The 19,471-nt window shown below is 40.3% G+C and overlaps 1 protein-coding gene across 1 annotated transcript in view; it reads right to left on the reverse strand.

Annotated features, from left to right (window-relative positions):
• Positions 1-7,631, reverse strand: part of Rnf6 (ring finger protein 6) — a 9,270-nt gene extending 1,639 nt beyond the window's left edge. Inside the window, exons 1-5 of the mRNA XM_004631115.2 lie at positions 6,808-7,631; positions 6,047-6,129; positions 4,240-4,450; positions 3,086-3,181; positions 3-125 (exon numbers count right to left, since the gene is read on the reverse strand). Of these exons, the coding sequence (XP_004631172.1) occupies positions 3-125; positions 3,086-3,181; positions 4,240-4,432 (412 nt within the window). The 5' untranslated portion in view covers positions 4,433-4,450; positions 6,047-6,129; positions 6,808-7,631. The remainder of the gene's footprint in view (positions 1-2; positions 126-3,085; positions 3,182-4,239; positions 4,451-6,046; positions 6,130-6,807) is intronic.
• Positions 7,632-19,471: the final 11,840 nt, after the last annotated feature.

A 19,471-nucleotide genomic window follows, 5' to 3' on the forward strand; every position in this document is an offset into this window, starting at 1 on the left:
ACTCACAGCTCTCCAAGTTTGGTTCCCATTTTGTCCACTTCGAGTTGCGTTGCCAGTAAGACGAAAGGTGTGCAGCCATTCTAGCAAAGAATCTTCACTTGAACTTTCTCTAGGTACTTCTGAGTCTGGAAAGCAAATCAAATGAACATAAAATCAATTCTTAGAATCTGTGCTTAGAACTTTATTGAAAGCAAGAAAAACAGATACCATAATAAATTAACATTTATGCATTTCAATGAATGAAAAATGGCAAAATCCTTGAACTTTCTAAATGAAACTGTATACTGTGAGCATATTCTAAAAATTAAAATACAATAGCATTTATATGATTGTAGGACTTTAAATACTATTTTTGCAAAGTTATGGGGAAATTCTTGCTCCTACTTTCTGTTATTGACAAAATATTGCAGCAAATGAGAAATATATCCAATACCAAATTGTACATTTAAGTCATTTTATTCACATATTACTACCAATAAAACAAGGCGGCAAACTCTATGTAAAATTTATCCTATCTGCGGATGAGCCAACTCAAAGTATTTTTTTAACCCTAGAAATTTTATCTCTTAGGAACTGCCAAAAATGCAAATTCCAGTCAATCTAATATGAATATACTGTTAGAATTACATTAGTTGTCCTTGCATAAAGCTGGAAGACTATAGCAAGTTACTTTCTCTGTGACTGTATCCTTGTCTGTAAATTGGAGATGATGTCAAACTCACTGGGTTTTCATGAGTAAAGAATAAGGCATCATATACAAAATAATGCATATAGTACCTGGCATATAGAAAACATTCAGTAAATGTTAACTATTATATACAATAAATACATATACTATTCATTTACAGTGTAAGCTTCATGAAGACAAACATTTTCATCTTTATTTTTAATGCTGGGGGGGTCAAACCTAGGGGTACTCTACTACTGAGCTACATCCTGGTCTCTTTTAAAAACTTTTAATTTTGAGACAAGGTCTCACACTAAGGTGCCCAGGTAGGACCTGAACTTGCAATCCTTTTGCCTCAAGCTCCCAAAATGCTAGAATTCTAGAATATACCACCACTGTGTTCAGCATTTTTATTAGTTATTGGTAAATCTCCAGCCTTTCTAATAGGGTCTAGTATAAATCAGACTCTCAGCTAATATTGTCGAGTGAATCAATTTGGAAATCAGTGTGTCTAAGTTAAACTTCTTCAATAATAATATGGACACTGTGCCAAGCCTAAAGTTTTCATTTATATATTTGTAACCAGTTAATACCATAAAGTGAAAAACACAATGAAAAGTATTTTGATGCACACTCACCATAGACTTCAACTTTAGACTTTTTCTTTTACTCAAAAATAACTATTTTTTGAGATTTTAGTTTCATTAATGAAATCAATCTCATAAACACTTTTAAATGAAGTTAAAGATGTAAATTGTCAATATAATAAAGAATAACTTTAGCCATATTCTAAAGATAATGAACTATTTTACATTTGATGAGTATAATTTCCATTAAAACATATTCAAAAGATCAGTATAATAAGTTATACAAATTTAGTTTAACTTACATATTTGAATACAAAAAAAAGGGTCAATACCCAATTTCCATTTTAGTTAGGAAAAGATATAAGTAAAAGAAGGGTGAACATTAATCATTCTAATCCAGGTGTGGTGACCCACACCTATAATCCAAGGTCTTAGGAGATTGGGGCAGGAAGATCACATGAGCTTGAGGCCAGCCCTGACTACACAGTGAGTTCAAGGCTAGTGAGACTCTGATAAAAAAAAACAAAAAAACTAAACCAAAAAAATGAATCAACCTAATTGCTATTCCCTTCTCTGATGAACTAGAATGTAATGATGATGGTGTGCCTGAAATAGTTGCACTCTACTACTGTAAAAACATTAGAAATGCCCATGAGAATAGCCTGGCATGTAGGTACCTGCGGAAACCTAGCTGTGGTTAAAACTCAGCATGATCATGCTGGCATTACACTGTCCCATAAACTTTTTCGCACTAGAGATGTTCCATATTTGTGTTGTCCGATAAGGAAGCTACCAGTTACATGTCACTGTTCATCACCTGAATGTGGCTAGTCTAATAAGATTATATTTTATTCACAAGTAGCTACTACCACACTGCCCAGTACAACTGTAGAATCACTCAGCTATCTTCTTGGGTCTCAGAAAGATTTATGAAACAAAGTATCTTTGTCCTTCTTGGGCTGTTAGCACAAAACAGAAAGAAACTTCTTGTATCTTATTAAGCCATTACATTTTCTTTTGTTTTGTTTTTGGTACCAGAAATTGAATTCATGACCTTGCACTTGCCAGGCAGGCACTTGTGCTACTGAGCTATCTCCCTGGCCCTTGACCCATTACATTATGAAGGGTTTGTTTTTTTTTTAATACTTCATTATAATCAATACAATGATTTGATAGAATATGTGAGATTACTAATGATACCTCTGAATAAAGAAACAGAACTAGCTTGAAAGACAAAGAAATTGGGGTCTATATGTTTATTTTTACTTTTTACATGTATTCTCATTTTTATAAGAACATTTTATACTATGGCTTAGTGTTTGTTCAGTAAAGTAACAAAAGAAAACAACAAATAAATAAATAAAAATACATGTCCTACCTCTGTCTTTCTGTACTGTTCTATAATATAAATTCTAGGAAACTAAGCTTAGCTACATGATGGTAGAAAAAGTAGGGTGTACACTGTATGCCTATGCTCTCAGCACTGGGGAGGCTGAGACAGGAGTCAGAGCTGCATAGTCAGACCTTGTATCAAATAAATAAATAATAGATTTTTAAAAAATGAACTATGCTATATATAATGTGTTATATATAATAATAATGTAGCACACGTATACGTAGGCCATGTTGAAGGCAATCTGTATATGAAAATTTTTGTTCACTCTTCTGTACTGTCCAAAAAGACTACTTTGTATATAATACATATACAGTATCTGAATGAATATCACATCACAGCTGGAAAACATTAAAAACAGACATGTAAGATGCAATATTTTCACTGTCACAACTGTCCCAGTCGAGCCTGTTGCTTACAGAAATGACTCCAGAATACCTCTGTTATTTGTCCCATTTCTCAAGTCAGGCTGAGATGCTAGCTGCTCCTTCACTCCATCTAACCGCTGCTGCAGTTCTTGTGATGTTATTTCTCCTGAAACAATGAATACTGCTTATTTTAAAATTGTATGAGAACTCAAGAAGATTAAACTTAGTCTTTAACCACTTATAAAAGACAATGTCTTAGTATCCACACACGTTCTATAAGACAGGGATTTATTACTAGTTTATTAAAATTCACTAAAATAATATTAAATGTGAATAATTAATAAAGAACTTTCAGTCCATACTTAGAGACTCTATGGGCTATTAATTTGGTGCATTTTTGCCAGAATGTTAAAAAATGTTTTGGGTTTTTTTTTGTTTATTTTATTGTTTTGGTGGTACCAGGGATCAAACTCAGGACCTTGTACTTGCCACACAAGCACTTATTCCACTGAGCTATCTCCCCAGCCCTCAAAAAAAGTTTAAGGTAATTTTTTTAGAGAAAACTTGAAGTGTTTATTCACTTAAATTGTCCTCCAGTATTTTATCATTTGGGCCTCCAACATACAAACATAAAGACAGAAATTTCAGTGAGTTTCATTTATAAAATGAATCTACAAAAATTTATGGAGCACATTGGACTTTGGGTGGTTATTAATACAGCTGAGTAAATAAACACCTCACACAACTTAGAAGTGGGGCTTAATATTCTATTTGTACAAATATTACTTAAAAGAACTAGGACTACATCTGTGAACATTTAATACTATTGTGCACACCAGGCTGTTATTTTAGCATTTGTATATCTCATATCCTTATCTACTTATACAGAAGTAAAAAACATAAAATACAGAAAAAGTAAGCTGGTGATTTTCTACTTTGTTGTATTAAAACCAAATCTGTCTTAGTGTATGTTCACAGTGCACAATGATCACATTCTCTGTGAGGAGTCGATACATGTACATAACACATCTTAATTCTCTTTTTTATTCCCTCTCCCTCCCTTCTTCCTCTCACCTACCTTGGTGTCTTCTTGGTCCTTTTCCTTTTAAACTCACAAAACTATAATATTTTGGGAGAGGAAAAAGTGAGGGAAAAACATCTTATGTCAAAATTCCTCCTCCTATTCATAAAAGAAGGCATTTCCTCTTTTTACCCATTTCTTACCAGGGGTGCCTAAAAGATTGTGGTCTCTCATTAGCCGATAATCTTCATCACTGAGTTCATTAATAAACTGATAATAGGCTTCTTCTCTAAGGAGGCGTTCTTGCTGCCATCTTCTCCCACTTTCACGATCATTACGGTCTTGAGATGAGGGTTCTTCACCATCATTACCTAACCTAGGTCTAGACTGATTCATACTGAGGCTTCTGCCTTCCTGTTCAAACAATATATATAAAAATCAAGGCATTAGTTATAGACTACCTACAGCTTTGCATTTTTACCCCCATTTTTTTAATTCTGTTCCCCACTCAAGACATTTCAGTTGCCAAATCTTATAGTGAGAAAGTTACACAAAAAATGAAAAACTTCTATGACAAGAGAGCACAATTGGACCTACTACCTTGCCAGAAGCCATTGTTTAGTCAGAACTTGAAGTGAGCATACATTTCTCACATCTGAATACCATCTGATTATCCTTTTTTTAAAAAAAGTTCTTTAACTCTCTGGTAAAGCTGATCTAAAAGCTTTGTTTGTTTTAAATATCTGAGTACTTCAGGTCAAAAAACAGATTTTAGGCTTGAACTGTGCACATTCTTTATCTAAAAAGGAAAGAGCTACTGGGAGAGTACAATTTATTTTTTTCTAGCAAGATATTCCTTCTAAAATAAGGCTTAGAAGTATAATAATGCAAACTACTTGTTAAGGTGAAAATAATTAATCCTGTTATATCTACCACAAAAGCTCTGAGGCTGGGGAGATGGCTCAGTGGAATAAGTTCTTGCCTGGCAAGCCCAAGGGCCTGAGTTCAATCCCCAGTTCTGCCAAAAAAAAAAAAAAAAAAAAAAAGCTCTGAGGTGCTCTCTACTTAAAATCTAACAGGAAGACTTTAAAACCCAGTAGGTTCAATATAGCATGCACCATGAGGCTCTCAGAAGAGAGTGCACCAGAGTATTCTGTTTCATCTTATGGAGCCTCATCCCAGACTAGACTGGTAACTCCCAGAGATCTCTGAGGGACAGTGAAACATTCTGACATTCTAAATAAATGTTATTTTTTGGATTACAATTACATGTCATCCCCAATATGCTTACTTCTAAACTACAGGGAAACAAGGGAGAAAACTGTGCCGTACTTTAGAATGTCACAAACAGATCAATTTTTTAAGTCACTAGTGAGTTGTCAGACTCACTTGAAGAAAAAAAAAATTTAATCTAGATCTCATCCCCAACTGTTGGTTAGAATTTTCTAAGGTAGGTCCCTGTCTCTTATCACTAGCTAATTTGGGTGATCTGTGGGTCTAATAAATTACTCTTCGACAATTTCTCCTATGTCACTAAGGGGTATGTATAATGAAGCACCCGACTCAGTGGAAGTTGGTGCCCCACTGATTGGGTTGCTAGGAAAGCAACTGTTTCACATCTAGAAATTACACTAGGAGTTTAATAAGCAACCTGCTGCAAAATGAAGTTGACCCAGGAGTCTAAAGTAGGGATAAGCAACTATTCAAGTTCACATGTAGCCTCACGTTAAAGAACAAATTCAAGATTGTTATGGTGACTGTTACATTGTAACTTTGAAAGACCTACCAACAATATCCACTCAAGTGCTAAGTGACATTCAAAACTCAAGGTTTTCCATTTCCAAAACAATGGAGATCATAAAAGAGCAAGGAACATATTTGGTAGACATAGCAGTAGCATAATTTTTTGTAATTAACAGTTTAAAAAGTTGAACCCTAACACAAAATCAAGGTATCCTAACATTATTCAAAACTTATTCTTGTACATTTAACCACAATTAAAATGAATACCTTATTTTTCTTTCAACATGCTTTTAACATATGGAATGGTGCCCATCCTTCAGTTGTTTGTGCCTTTTTTGAGAGCTGCCCATCTGAAGCAATAGAGTTGAATTATTAAAAAAAAAAAAAAAAAAAAAAAAAAGGTCTCTAAATACCAGGAACATCTGGTAGTCTCCCAACTCTGCTTCAAAGCCAAAGCGAATTCTCCAGGGCATTTTGTTACACACCTAGAATACCCCCATACAATTAGGTCAAGAAAATCTCGCGCAAGGCTTTTCTCGAACAGCAAATTCTGGCCTAGCCTCCGACGCTGTCATTGCTACTGGGATTATGCCTCTCGCTGTCTCAAAGGCCTGCCTTCCTTTTACGCTCCCATTCGGATGCAGCCAGGGTTAGGGGCTTCAGTTTACTCCTAAACCTTCACTTTCTGGCTACTTCCTCCAACCTCCCACCCTGGGCCAGCCACGGGTTCTTTCCACCGCCGGCGAAGAAAGCTCCAGCGGCTAGACGATTCCCCACTACAATAAACAAACTGGACTAGGGACCCAACCAACCTCTTCAATGGAGACTCAAGTAACGCTTTCCCTAACGACCCAGATTCCCACAGGGAAGCAGGTGACAGGCGGCGCGTCTGAACCAATCACCAGCTAGCGGAGCTCATTAACTGAGCAGTTAACCAATCAGAAGAGAGGCAGGACCCCCAGGATGGCCGGCTTCGCGTGGAGTCTCGCGGAAGTAGCGGGGAGACCCAGAGCGTTCCCCGAGCCCACCTTGCCAGCAAGCAGGCGGCCGCCTCGTCCAGGAGAACAACCTGCGGGGGGCGGCTGTCCTCTCCGGTCCCGGGGCTGTTGCTGGGAGGTGGAAGGGGCTGCCGGCTCCGAAGGCCGCTGCGGCCTCAAATCGTCCACTTAGAAGAGAAGCCGGAAGTTCGTGCTGCAGCTTGGCGTAGACCTGCTGGAGGGGAGGCTCTGCCCGAGAGCCGTGGAGGAGGAGCGCCAGACCTCAGCGTCTCTCTCTCTCCCTCCGCCCGGCCTCCTCGTTGGCAGAGGCGAAACTGAGCAGCCAGCTGGGAGCTCGCGAGTGCGTCTGCAAACTGCGTCCGGCGGGAGGCACGGCGCCGGCACGCCACGTTCCGCCCTCCCCAGGGCGCGGCTACGGAGCCACCTGGAGTCCAAGCACCCCGCTGCTCCGAGCGCGTGCGCGGTCAGCCTGCTTTCCACGCACCTTTGCGCTTGGTGACGCTTGTTGGCCGGGCCTGGCGAGAGTGCAGCCCGACAGCCTGGTCCTCTCTTTCCTGCCCCGTGTAAAGTACTAACCCCAGCCAGGCTCGCTGGGACCTGAAAATTATAACCCTCGTGTTTTTAAAGTGCCTGTATTTGTGCGTGGTTTGTTTAGGTTTTCCTGCAGAGAAAGCTGTTTAAAGCTTCCCAGCGTTCTTGTTCCTGTTTTCTGGAATGTGAGACTTACACAAGTGCCCTTAGTTAAAAATCCTGACTAGGTCTCTGCCAATCTTACATATGGCCTTCTGACTCCCCCACTATCCGGATGACCTAAGTACTGGACAGTGCTCACACTGCTGCTATACTCATCCTCCGCGTCCATTGGTTTTTGTTTGTTTGTTTTTGTTTTGTTTTGTTTTGTAATACTAGGAGTTTGAACTCAGGACTTTTGCACTAAACTACATTTAAAAAATTTTGAAACAGACTCCTCAGTCACTGCTACTTAGGAAAGTAATGAACTTGCTATTCTCCTACCTCAGCCTCCCAGAGTGCTTTAATTACAGGCATTGCGTTAATTCTTGAGGCGTTACCACATCCCTATCATTATGCTGGGTGCCAGGGCAACAAACAAGAAGCAGGCTTTAGGGTCAGTGTAGGGAAGTAATGCATGTGCGTTTGTAAAAATCAGCATATTGATACAGATAAAACGTAGATGTGTAAGTAAAGCTGTCTACAAATCTGTTAAACTCTGTTATGTATGCCTTGCTGGCTCCCCTTGCACTTGGGAGCTGCTTGAAGTTCCTCAACAATTTATGAACTCCTTAGAAACTCCGATGGTTCATGTCATTCTCAACCTGATTGGTTTTAGAGATGCCAAGGGGATTAGTAAAGTACATTTCTGGGTGTGTCTGGGTAGACCTTGGGGACTGTATCTGCTCCCTTCCTCTCTGACTCTTCCTCTGCTTCTTTGATACCATGAATTGAGCAGCTCTCCTCTTACCTTTCACCATGATGTATTTGCCCTGGAGCTAGCTGATCAGGGTCTGCAATTGCTGAAACTGTGAGCCAAAATAAACTTTGTTTTCTTTTAAATTGCATGAATCAGGTGTTTATCTCAGCAATGAAACGCTGATACAAACATGATTAATTAAACACATGGCTAAAAATGGAAAGTTAGGGAAAGGGTACTTCCAAATGACCACTAAAGTTTACTTATTACCAGAATAATAAGAGCTGTAAATGTAAAAGCCTTGCTAGGCATGGTGGTGCGCTATTATTATCCCAGTGCTCAGGAAGCTGAAACAGTTGGATCTCCATGAGTTTGACACCAGCATAATTCTACAAGGCAAAATGCTGTCTTAAAAAAACAAAACAAAACCTGAAGCATAACCAAGGAATTAAATTTGGAGCCAAGATATCTAATTCATCCATTAGTGGTCCCCATTCCTTCCTACCCCATCCACCCTAAAACCCCTAGAAATTACTAATCTACTTTTTGTATCTATGTATTTGCCTATTTTAACATTTCAAACACAAAGAATTATGTATTGTGTGGTCTTTTGAATCTGTCTTCTTCCACTTAGCATAATGTTTTTATGGATCATCATCTAACATGTTATACTGCAAGGGCAAGCAGAAACACCAAAACACCACCCAGGATTGGGAGACATTTATTTTATGTTGATGGGCAGTGATTGGGGTCAGTCCCAAAATATCAGGCCCTGAAGGCTAAGGGAGGGAGGTTTTTATAGGTTTGCAAAGGGGAGGTACACAGGCAGAGTACTTGGCTGTTTTTGATTGGTTGTTACATTATGCATCATAGTAATTAGCTATACATCACAGTGATTAGTCTTTTCTAGGAGACAGAAGCAACCAGCACTGCAACAGGAACAATAACCTGGACAACTAAAAAACTGAAGTATACTGGCAGGAAGGGGAGGGGCATTATCTGTTACAAAACCATGTCTCAAGATTTTAGTCCTTTTCTCTATATAGAACTATCCTCAAACACTCTCCAGATAACTAGTGTTGCATTGCTGATTTGAAAATAGGACCTGAAACAAGGATTCTTGTTCTAGTGTCTTACTACATGGGGCTTCTGGGAGACAGCAGGATTGACCAAGAAAACAAGAAATAAGAAGGAGGCTCCACTCATGCTACATAATATACATCCAGGTGTTGGTCTTGAAGGCCAGCTTTTGTTCCTCCACGACAGTCTGTTATTGGGTGAGATCTTAAGGGGAAGACAGAGGTCATGATAGCCTTGTGGGTAAAAGGGCTTCTGTTTTAGCCAAAGAAAATTCTTCAGCTGTAATTGCTATCTACCACTAACAGTGGCTGAAATATAGATACACAAAGTGCCTATAAAGTGGATATGGGCAGGACACAGGAACTTACTTTCTTGTCCACTTAGTATTGCCTAGATCATGTGTCTCATATGATGTTTATCTGACAAGTTTCTCCAGAGGTCCTTTTTTCTTCATGCTGTGAATTGAACCCTAGGCCTCAGATTTGCTCTACCACTGCCCTATATCCCCAGTTAGTTTTTATTTTAAGACAAGGTCTTGCTATGTTCAGGTTGCCCTTGAACATGTGATCCTCCCTCCTCAAGCTGTCAAGTAGCTGGGATTGCAAGGCTTTGCAAGTGTGCCCAACCTCTCCAGAATTCTCATTTTGGGTTTGTTTGTTTGTTTGTTTGTTTGAGACAAGGTCTTGCTTTGTAGTGCAGGCTGGCCTTGAACTCACTATGTAGCTCAGACTGGCCTCTAACTCATGGAAAATCATGGAAATCCTCCTGCCTCAGCCTCTGAAGTGCTGGGATTACAGTCATGTACCACCATGCCTGGCTTTCCAGAATTCTTATTAGTTTTGGGAAGGTTTTATAAGAAGAGCTATATTCCCCGCTGCGGCAGCTGGTCCTGCTACAGTAAATGATACTTATTATTTCCACTACCCACTAGATTCCCTTCCACTTCAACTAGCCTCTCTGCACAGGCAGTGATATATGGACCTGGGACTCATCCTACATGTCTTATACCCTGACTATCAAGCTGTGATTGCTGCCCTTGCCTGTTTACATTTACAACTTCCCTAGGGAATACCAAGGATTGCTCAGTGAATCTCCTGAGTAACCCAACATATCCTCTCCCCTCATTATGTAGCACCAGCCTTCACCTCATTCTGAGTTTGCGTTCTGATCGTCTGGCATTAGGAACCCACAAGCCACCAGAGAGCAGGTACAACTCTCATTTCCTACTATGTTCTCTGATTGGTGTATCCCATATCTGCCAGGACCTGTATGCTAGTAGGGCCTGAAATTGCCAGAAGAAAATAAGATTCGCCAAATGTACCACTGTAGGAGATGGTAAACAGGGCACTCTTACTTAACAACAAAAAAACAGAAACAAAAAAAAAATCCTCAGTATCTGTGTACATTATGAACTGAGGAGACAGCACCATACAATGGCAATGATTTAAGGAGTTAACCACAGGTGTTATTTTTCAAGGTGGAGCCTCACCTTGAAAAAGTTATGACTCTTACAAAACATATAGCTTCCAGTGATATAGTATGTCCAGTGGATCCTATGGTCAAGTACCTTCTTGCTGGAAAGTGAGTCTCTTAATCTGAGGTCTCAGCAGCATGTGAGTTCCTATGTTCAACTGTGAAACACCCTCTGAGTCCTTGGTTAATGGTGAAGCACTGTGAGCAGGAAAAGCAAACCTGTACTTGTCAAAGCCAGTCCTGAGGAGGGGTACTTTTTGCAGTTGAAAGGAGCCAGTTCAACCCAGCAGTTCTTTGACCTTGTTGAGAGCCCGTGTGCTGGTCTCTGTTACCTGTGTTATAGGTCGGTCAATAGCAGCAGCACCACTATCTGCTTGGGTTGAGTACAAGCTGATTGTACTAGCCTCTTCTCTGCCACCAATGCCACTGCATTCATGAGACAATCGTGCAAGAACTAAGGTAACCACAAGGATAGCCTGACGTCTTCTGGCCTAGGCATCCTGTATATTTTGCTGGTTAATGCTGCATCAGCAGGGAAATTATGTGCTATAAAAGATCTTCATATCATATGCCCTCCAAAGTATGTACATCTGCTTTTCTCTAGCCTTTCCCCATCTTCTTCCCGACCTCTGACCAACAAGTGCAGTGAACTGACACTTGTGACTGTCCAAACGTGTACCCTTACCTTGGATATTTTTATCTCCCAACACAGTTGATCACTAGATACACTGCCTACAATCCTGACAATTGGGAAGAATGCCCTTATGAATTTCAACCTGATCTACCTATGAACCAAACATGATTTTTTTCTTTCTGCCCACTGGTCATAGGGAACTACCCCTGGGGCCATAGCTTAGAGTTAAGGCAGAGGCATTGGGCCAACAGTGGTAGATGACACGAGGGTCTCAGGCACCTGTTTATAAAGCTACTTTACATATGCTCTGATCCTGATTGAACATAATTACAGATATATTAGTTTACTTAGATAGAATTGCTGCCTCTGCTTGAATTTATGAATACAACTTGTGATCACTTAACGCTATATGGTCACTGGTGTCCAATGATCAGATGCTCAATGATTTACCAGCTCCCAGTATCATGACTGGAATAGTTACATAGTTCTCTGTAGCAGATGGTCATGGCCTTGCTCCAGAATCCTGTGGTCTGTACTGTGACTCGTCCACTGGGGCTTGCCAGAGGCACCGCATGGCATGTTTATGTAGTGCGATGAGATCTGCTGACTCATATGGCCAAAAGACATGGTTACTTGTACCACAGTATGTACTTACTAGAGAGCTCTTTATTGTTCTGGCCTTACCTAAAGGTTGGTAGCTTTCCAAACCACCCGATAAATGTATCACCAAATCCTGTGAATATGCTGCCTCCAAAGCTCTAGGAGCCCTACCAGACATTCTGCTTGTCTTGGTCGTAAAAATGCAAGTTGTAAGAATTTGCCTTGGACTTTGGATGGGATATTCCAGAATGCCCACAAACACTGGATCCTTAGAAGCTTCACTGATATGCAAAGCCCCTGAATCTTGGTAACTTTATCTCCCACCCCTCAAGCAGATATATCTTACCAACATATACAGAGTACTTACTGGTTACCTAGGGAGTAGTTAACAGTGTCATCAGAATAGCAACTACTACAGTATTCTGCTGCATGTCTCAGTTGTCCAAGTGCCTCTGGACAATAAATGACAGACAGCAGAGTAATTAACATTGGCGTGGGGCAAGGGTATATCATGTCTGGGCCATCTGGGTACAAACTGATTCTGACCTTTCTTCCTGATGGATACAGGAAAGAGCACACTGAAATCTCATTCCCACACAAGTTTGTCTATCTGAGAAAGGTGCAAGTTTTGTCCTTTCTTTGTAGCTTTTAAGATGCATAACTTTTAAGTATGTATCATTTGATAATTTCTTAAGTGTGTGCATACTCCCATTTTACCACTATCCCAATAGAGAAATAGAACATTTTCAGCATTCTGGGAAGTTTTTGGTCTTGCTTTTGGCAAGTCAATATCTTCTTTTTTTTTTTTTAAGTCAATATCTTCTGGTGATAACCACCATTACCACCATTATGAGATGTCACCCTAGAGTGACTATTTTTGCTTAATTTTATATTTCATGGAAATGAATTTGTGTCTGACTCCTCTTACTCAACATCATGTATATATTTTGTTCATTTTAACTGATGTGTAGTACTCACTACATTCCAAATAGTTGTTTAATTCTACTGTTGTTAGATACTGGGGTTGTTTTCTCTTTAGTTCTTATAAGTATCCTTCTCTAAACATCGCTGAAAATGTCCTTTGTTTTAAAAGACACACAATGGCAAATAAAAATAGCTGTATGGAGTCCAAAAGCTATAATGACATGCTCTAGTAGAGACAAGAAATCTAGCAAAGCAGCTCTGATGGGGTCAATATTTGGCTAAATCGATAGCAGTCTATTGTCTTATACTATGATCCACCCAGTTTTGCAGAAATCAGATTGGCAAACTAAATAGGATTATGATAAGAAGCATGAATACCTGCATTCTTTACATCTCTGTGGTGGTGTTAATCTTGTAGCCTGCTTTATTTTTAACTTACTATTTTTGTAGGAGAAAGGCAGTGCAAGGACTTCTAGTCTGATTTTCCTACCACAATAGCCTTTGTTCTACAGCCCAAGGAGTCAATGTGAAAATTCTTCAAGCTGCTTAGACTTTCCATTCCCCGTGAAGGCACCAGGGAGGTAACCATAGGCTGGGGCTGTGGATGCAGTGAAGCTGCTTCTGATGAACCTCAGGCAGACCTCCAGTCGTTACCTGGCTTGCATCTAGTTCCTGCTCATAACAATGCAGTTTCTTGCTTTCAGCTGATGAGTTGAGTTTAGGAAATGACTCAGGTCTGGAAACTGGGCAAGAGATCATGGCTTTCCATTGGCATGCCTGTCAGCTTTCTGCTAGCCTATGATTAATTATGAGTTATCTTCTACTGTATATATATATATTTATTACAGTTCCTTCTGGCTGCTCATCTATCTTGTCCATAGAAGCACAACATTCTATTAATTTTCTCCAGATGTCCTTAAAGGTTGGTCCTCTTGGATGATAGTCTAACCTAGCTGTCCATTAGAGCAATTAAGTGGTTCTAATAGTTAAGTACTTCTGATACTAAGTGCGGTCACCTGGCACCTGCTATTCTAGCATGCTTAGATTCCCTTTACCACCAGAGAAGCCTGACTGTGACAGCATCTCATACCATCAGCTTTAGCTGCAGAGGGTAGCTTCTCAGTGACACTGAGGCTCCTTTCACCTATAATTTTTTGCTGCCTTTGTTACCTTAAACCTCTTGAGCAAAGTAATTTCTTGTGGACCTTGTGGTCATATATATAGTCAGCCCAGTTTGGCTTGCCCTAATCCCTGAGCTTTTTGATCCTGTTAGTCAGATTTCTGTCACTATGACAACATTCTGGCAAATCGATTTATAAGAAGGAAATTTTCATTTGGGGGGTCACATGTTCAGGGGTTTTAATCCATGGTCTCTTGGCCCAGTTTCTTTGCTTCTGTGCCAGTACAGCACATCATGGTGGAAACCTGTGGCAGAGGAAACTGCTCACCTCAGTGCAGCCCGGTAGTGAAGAGGGAGAAAAGAGGTGGCCAGTGTTCCAATAGCCCCTTCAAGGACACAATCCTGATGACATAGCATCCCTCCACAAGGCTTCACCTCCTGAAGATTCCACTGCATTGCAATAGCACCGCAAGGCTGGTGACCAAGCTTTAACACATTGGCCACTGGGAGATAGTTCATATACAAACAATAATAGTTTTTGTGGCAATTCTGACCTCTCTGCTTCAATTCCTGTATCCCATTTTTTTTCAAGCTCCCAAAAATTACCCAGCAACATAATGGAAACATTCCTGGAGCATTTTCATGGAATTAACTCCTGTGTCATGGGACCATGGTTCCACATTGAAAAGTTCTTCCTTACCTAGGTTTATATTCTACTCCTCATAGTCTCACATTCTCATGGTTCCCTCCAAAATTTTCTCTGGTTTGGCTGGTATAATTTATCTAATTTCAATAATGCTTTGATCTGTTATCACCTTCCCACTCTTAGCAAGGCAAGCACTAACCCAATTGAGTTGTGGTGAAGTACAAGTTCTACACACTTCAGTCTTGGTCTGGTGTCCAAAACTGGGAGGTGGGAGGCATGAAAGCTTTGTCCTTTTCATTTGAGACCTTTGTATTACTTTTGTATATTAGTGTTTTTCATTACCTTAACAAAATGCCATACAATGGCTTACTTCATAAATAAAGGGGAGAGCTCATTTAAATTATAGTTTTGGAGGCCAGAAGGCAAGATTGTGTGGGGACCTGATTAGTTCAGTCCCTGGTGAGGACCTAATAGCAGATGATATTACAACAGCAGAGGTAGATGTGGTCATAGGATCACGTCTTGACACAGGAGGCCAGTGAGGGACTCAGGTCAGGCTTATGGTTCATGAGAACTCACTGCAGGAGACCAGCATTCCCTTCTGAGGGCAGCACCTTGACCTGTGGACCTCTGTACACCTTGACTCTTAAGGATCCCACCACCTCCCTTATTGCTGCACTGGAGACCAGCTTTGCAATACATGAACTCTTTGGGGACAAAACACATTTGTAGAACATAAAAGGATGTTACCTTCTAGCCAAAGGACAGGATTGCTTCCGCAGGACTAATGCTTCAAGGGAACGTGGAGGTTCAAAGGCTACACTTCTCCAGCAATGAAATATGTTCTCATTTCATAGCTCAAAGTCCCACTGCTTTCCTTATCTCTGTCTTTAGCCTATGAGATCAGCCTTGACTTGGCATTTAGTCTTTTCTGTAAATCTTTATTACAGTGCAAGTTAGACTTGGGCCTGCTCTTATACTCCGTCTATTCTCCAGCAGGTAATGAGTCTCCTTGACTCTCACGTTTTACTTTTCTTTCATGATTAACTATGTGAGCCTGACATTTTCTCTTTTGAAAGCATCAGTGATGCCTGGTAGCAGCATCTATTTCTGTGGTATCTTCAGTGACCGCTCTCCAGTATCTCTCAAACACCAGCCACACTGCACCAGCCACTTTGGTCCCTTCTCCCTGCAGCACATTTCAGCTCACCACAGGGGCAACGGTGCTGTCATATCCAGAGTCTATTGGGTGACCTACTCAATAGTTCTTGGCCAGTTGTCCAGCAAATATTCAACTCCAGAAGTCCATCCTACTTCCTGGACTTGCTCTGGGAAAGGAGAAACTTAGGTCAGACTCCTTAGAAAACAGAATCCGAGTCTGTAATTTATTGATGGTGTGCCCTCCAGGAAAGAATTTTCAGTGGTGCAAGGGAAGGAAAAGATGGAAAAATAATGCAAGAATTTGCTAATATCTAGCCTGAACTTAGGGGATTTATTTGAGAGAATTTATTCTACTTCCTCTTGCCTGACTGAACTTTTTAGAAATCAATCTCTTCTTTTGGAGACATCTCTCACTGATCGTAGCCTCTGCTATGTTCATGTGATCTTACAGTAACCTGTGTCTTTCACATATAACACATAACTGTCTCTGTATTTTCTACTTATTTGAATGGAATAAAACAAAACAGTAGCCAGGTATGGTGGTGTAGGCCTGTAATTCCAGCACTCTAGAGCCTGAGGCAGGAGGAACACTGTAAGTTGAGGCCAGCCTAAACAACATAGTGAGAAGTTGTCTCAAAAAAAAAGAAAGAAAAGAAAAGCATTTTCAAACATGCATAATGCATAAGGCACTCTCATAGTGAGGGTCTCAACAATATGTTTTAGAGTAAAGGGAAGAGAAAGAAAAATATATATAAAGAGGGAGAATATATAGAGTGTATTACACACACACACACACACACACACACACACACACTTTTTAGCTCCTCAAGAGATTACTATATACTTTCAGCTCTAGTCTAAACACCTTAATATTCAACTTTCATATCACAATTCCCTAAGGAGCTATTAAAAGTATTGATGCATGGGGCCGGGGAGATGGCTCAGTAGAATAAGTGCTTGCCTGGCAAGCCCAAGTGTCTGAGTTCAATCCCCAGTTCCACCAAAAAAAAAAAAAAAAAAAGTATTGGTGCATGAATCCAATTCTCAAATCATTTAGATTTTATTGAGCTGGGGTAGGGCCTGGGAATCAGTGATTTTTTAAAAATCCCTCAGAGTATTATAATGCACAGTGGAATGGAGAAACACTGGATTGGGCTATGATGTCTTCAGGACAGACCTCCAGTCATTTCTCTTCAGATATATTTCTAGGGTCTGTTTTTGTGTCTGCAGTAGGCATGTAATAATGAATGAATACATGACTGACAAAGATGAGATAAATAAAATTTTCCCTATGCTTGGTATAAGCTGACAGACATTTAACAACATTAAATCACACTCATAAATAAAATCTAACAGAGCTAATTTTTCATTTTGATGATCAAACCTTCAAACCATGATGCAGAAATGACTTCAGTAAGTCACAAAGAGCCTTAGATAAGATTCCAGAAACTCTTCACCTTTCTCGGCTTCAGCATCTAAAGTAATTAAGGTCAAAAGTTACCATGTTATATTCAGAATTATAAAAAAAAATAGCCTTGACAAAGGAGTTAAAGATTAAAACCTATTTTGTTAATGGAAACATCAAGCCAGGTATGGTGACATAAACCTGTAATCCCAACACTTACGAGGCTTGAGGCAGGAGGATGCCATGAATTTGAGGCCGGCTTAAACTGAATAGTGAGACCCTGCCTCAAAACAAACAAATAAAAACAGACATTGCAACAGGAGTGGACAAGTTCCTATGAAGGTCAATGTCAAAGGGAAAAGGAGGTAAATACATATGAGGGCCCATTGTGATTCAGAGTAGTCTGTGGGGCTCAGAAAATATTGCTGGATGGCAAGCAAGTGGGCCTGCGAGAGAGGGCAGTTGTAAGGGAGGTTGGCCTCAGTGTAAGTGGTCATGAGGGCCCTGTTGAAGTTATACTTTTAAATTGAAAGACAATACACTGAACAAAGGAGTGTGAACTAGGCTGGAAGAAAAGGAGAGGACACAAAGCTACAAGAACAGGGTTGTCAAGTGGGAGAATCAAGAGAACAAATAAAAAACAAGACATGAAGCCACTGAATAGCTCGAAAGCCAGCTCATGGACAAGTGGCATTCAACTGTGTATATATTTTTTTTTTTTAATGAGGGTGAATTGTTTCAAGAGAAGTCACAGAGTTTAAGGATCAAGGCTAAATTTGTCAAAAATCTTCTAGGGAATTATGATGATGACGATGATGACTCTTAATTCTAGTGCTATTCAGAGGGGCTGGAACTTTTGAGAGAGAGGAAATTGTGTGATGTCCCTGGGTCAAAGGACCTTCCCTTAGGGCCTCAGTCTCTTTTTCTTTCCTTCTTTGACTTCCTGAATCATGAGGTGAATGGTATTTCTCCGGATGTTCTTACCACAGTGTGCTGCCTCACGGTGGGCTGAAAATACGAGGTCTACTGATCATGGACTGGAATCTTTGAACTTTCAGCCAAAATGACCCTTTCTCTTCCTAAGTTGATTATCTCAAGTATTTTGTTATGGGCATGGATAACTAATACACAAAGAAACTTAAAGGGAACTGGCTGTATCAGAAATTACCAGGTGATGGAGTAGCCTCAACTTTTAATAAGCTGCTCTTCTGAGAACTAAGCTACTCTCCAGCACTCCTCCATTCAAAGGGAGAATGGTACCTTCATAACCTGACCCTTAAGGCCACATTGGAAACTAAGCCTCAAGCAAATAAAGCTGCGGGGGCCACACTCAAGCTGTATTCCAGCCGTAGCAGTTGGGTAACACCCTTCCCCCATCAGGGCAGAATTTTAGACAAGGATTCATGTGAAAATGATTTATTCAGGAATTGTTGCCTGGAAAACCAGTAAAGGAGTAGGGGAGTAGAACTGAGAAGGAGAGGATCCTAAGCCAGGCTACAATCTCTATTTTGACTCAGGTTCAGAGGGGAGACAAGAGACAGGGTTGTCTCAGTCAGGAGCTATCAGAGCTGGAGTACTGGTTCTCATACCCTCAGCCATGAAAGTGGGATTTCCCAGACACACTTGCACATGAAAAGTGCAGTATGTTCCATGATTTCAGGGCAGCCCCATAAAGACATAAAGAAATCTGAGGTGATGAGTTAAAGCTCTGATGACTTAAGTCTATGACCTTATCATCAACACCAACACTAACACCACTACCACCTCCCATAGAACACACAAATTCCTGTTGTGTGAAAAGCATTGTGATAGGTTCTGGAGATTTAGAGCTATGAAACACAGTCCCTGACCTTCTGTACCTTAAAATCTTTTCAAAGTGATAGAATAAACACAGGAGGTAAAAGTGGTATATGCTAGGTGCCAAATGAGTGTAAACAAGGTAGGGTTTAGAGAACTGAATCAGTACTGGGTGATAAGTACCCGAGTTGGTTCTCAAAAATGGGTACAATTTAGATGAGTAAAGAAGAAAAGGGGACTGTGGATGGGGAAAGCAGTGGAACGACGACTATCATAGGAAAAATCAAGGAACTTGTTGGAATGCAGTGGTTCTCAATTCTGACTGCATGTCAGACTAACTGCCTGCCCTCTACCCTGATAAACGCTTTATCTAGATAGCTTCACAACTCTACATTTTGTATGCCATCCTGAACCCTTTTCAGGCT

Source organism: Octodon degus, unplaced genomic scaffold, assembly GCF_000260255.1.
Source record: "Octodon degus isolate 3935 unplaced genomic scaffold, OctDeg1.0 scaffold00038, whole genome shotgun sequence".
Taxonomy (NCBI): domain Eukaryota; kingdom Metazoa; phylum Chordata; class Mammalia; order Rodentia; family Octodontidae; genus Octodon; species Octodon degus.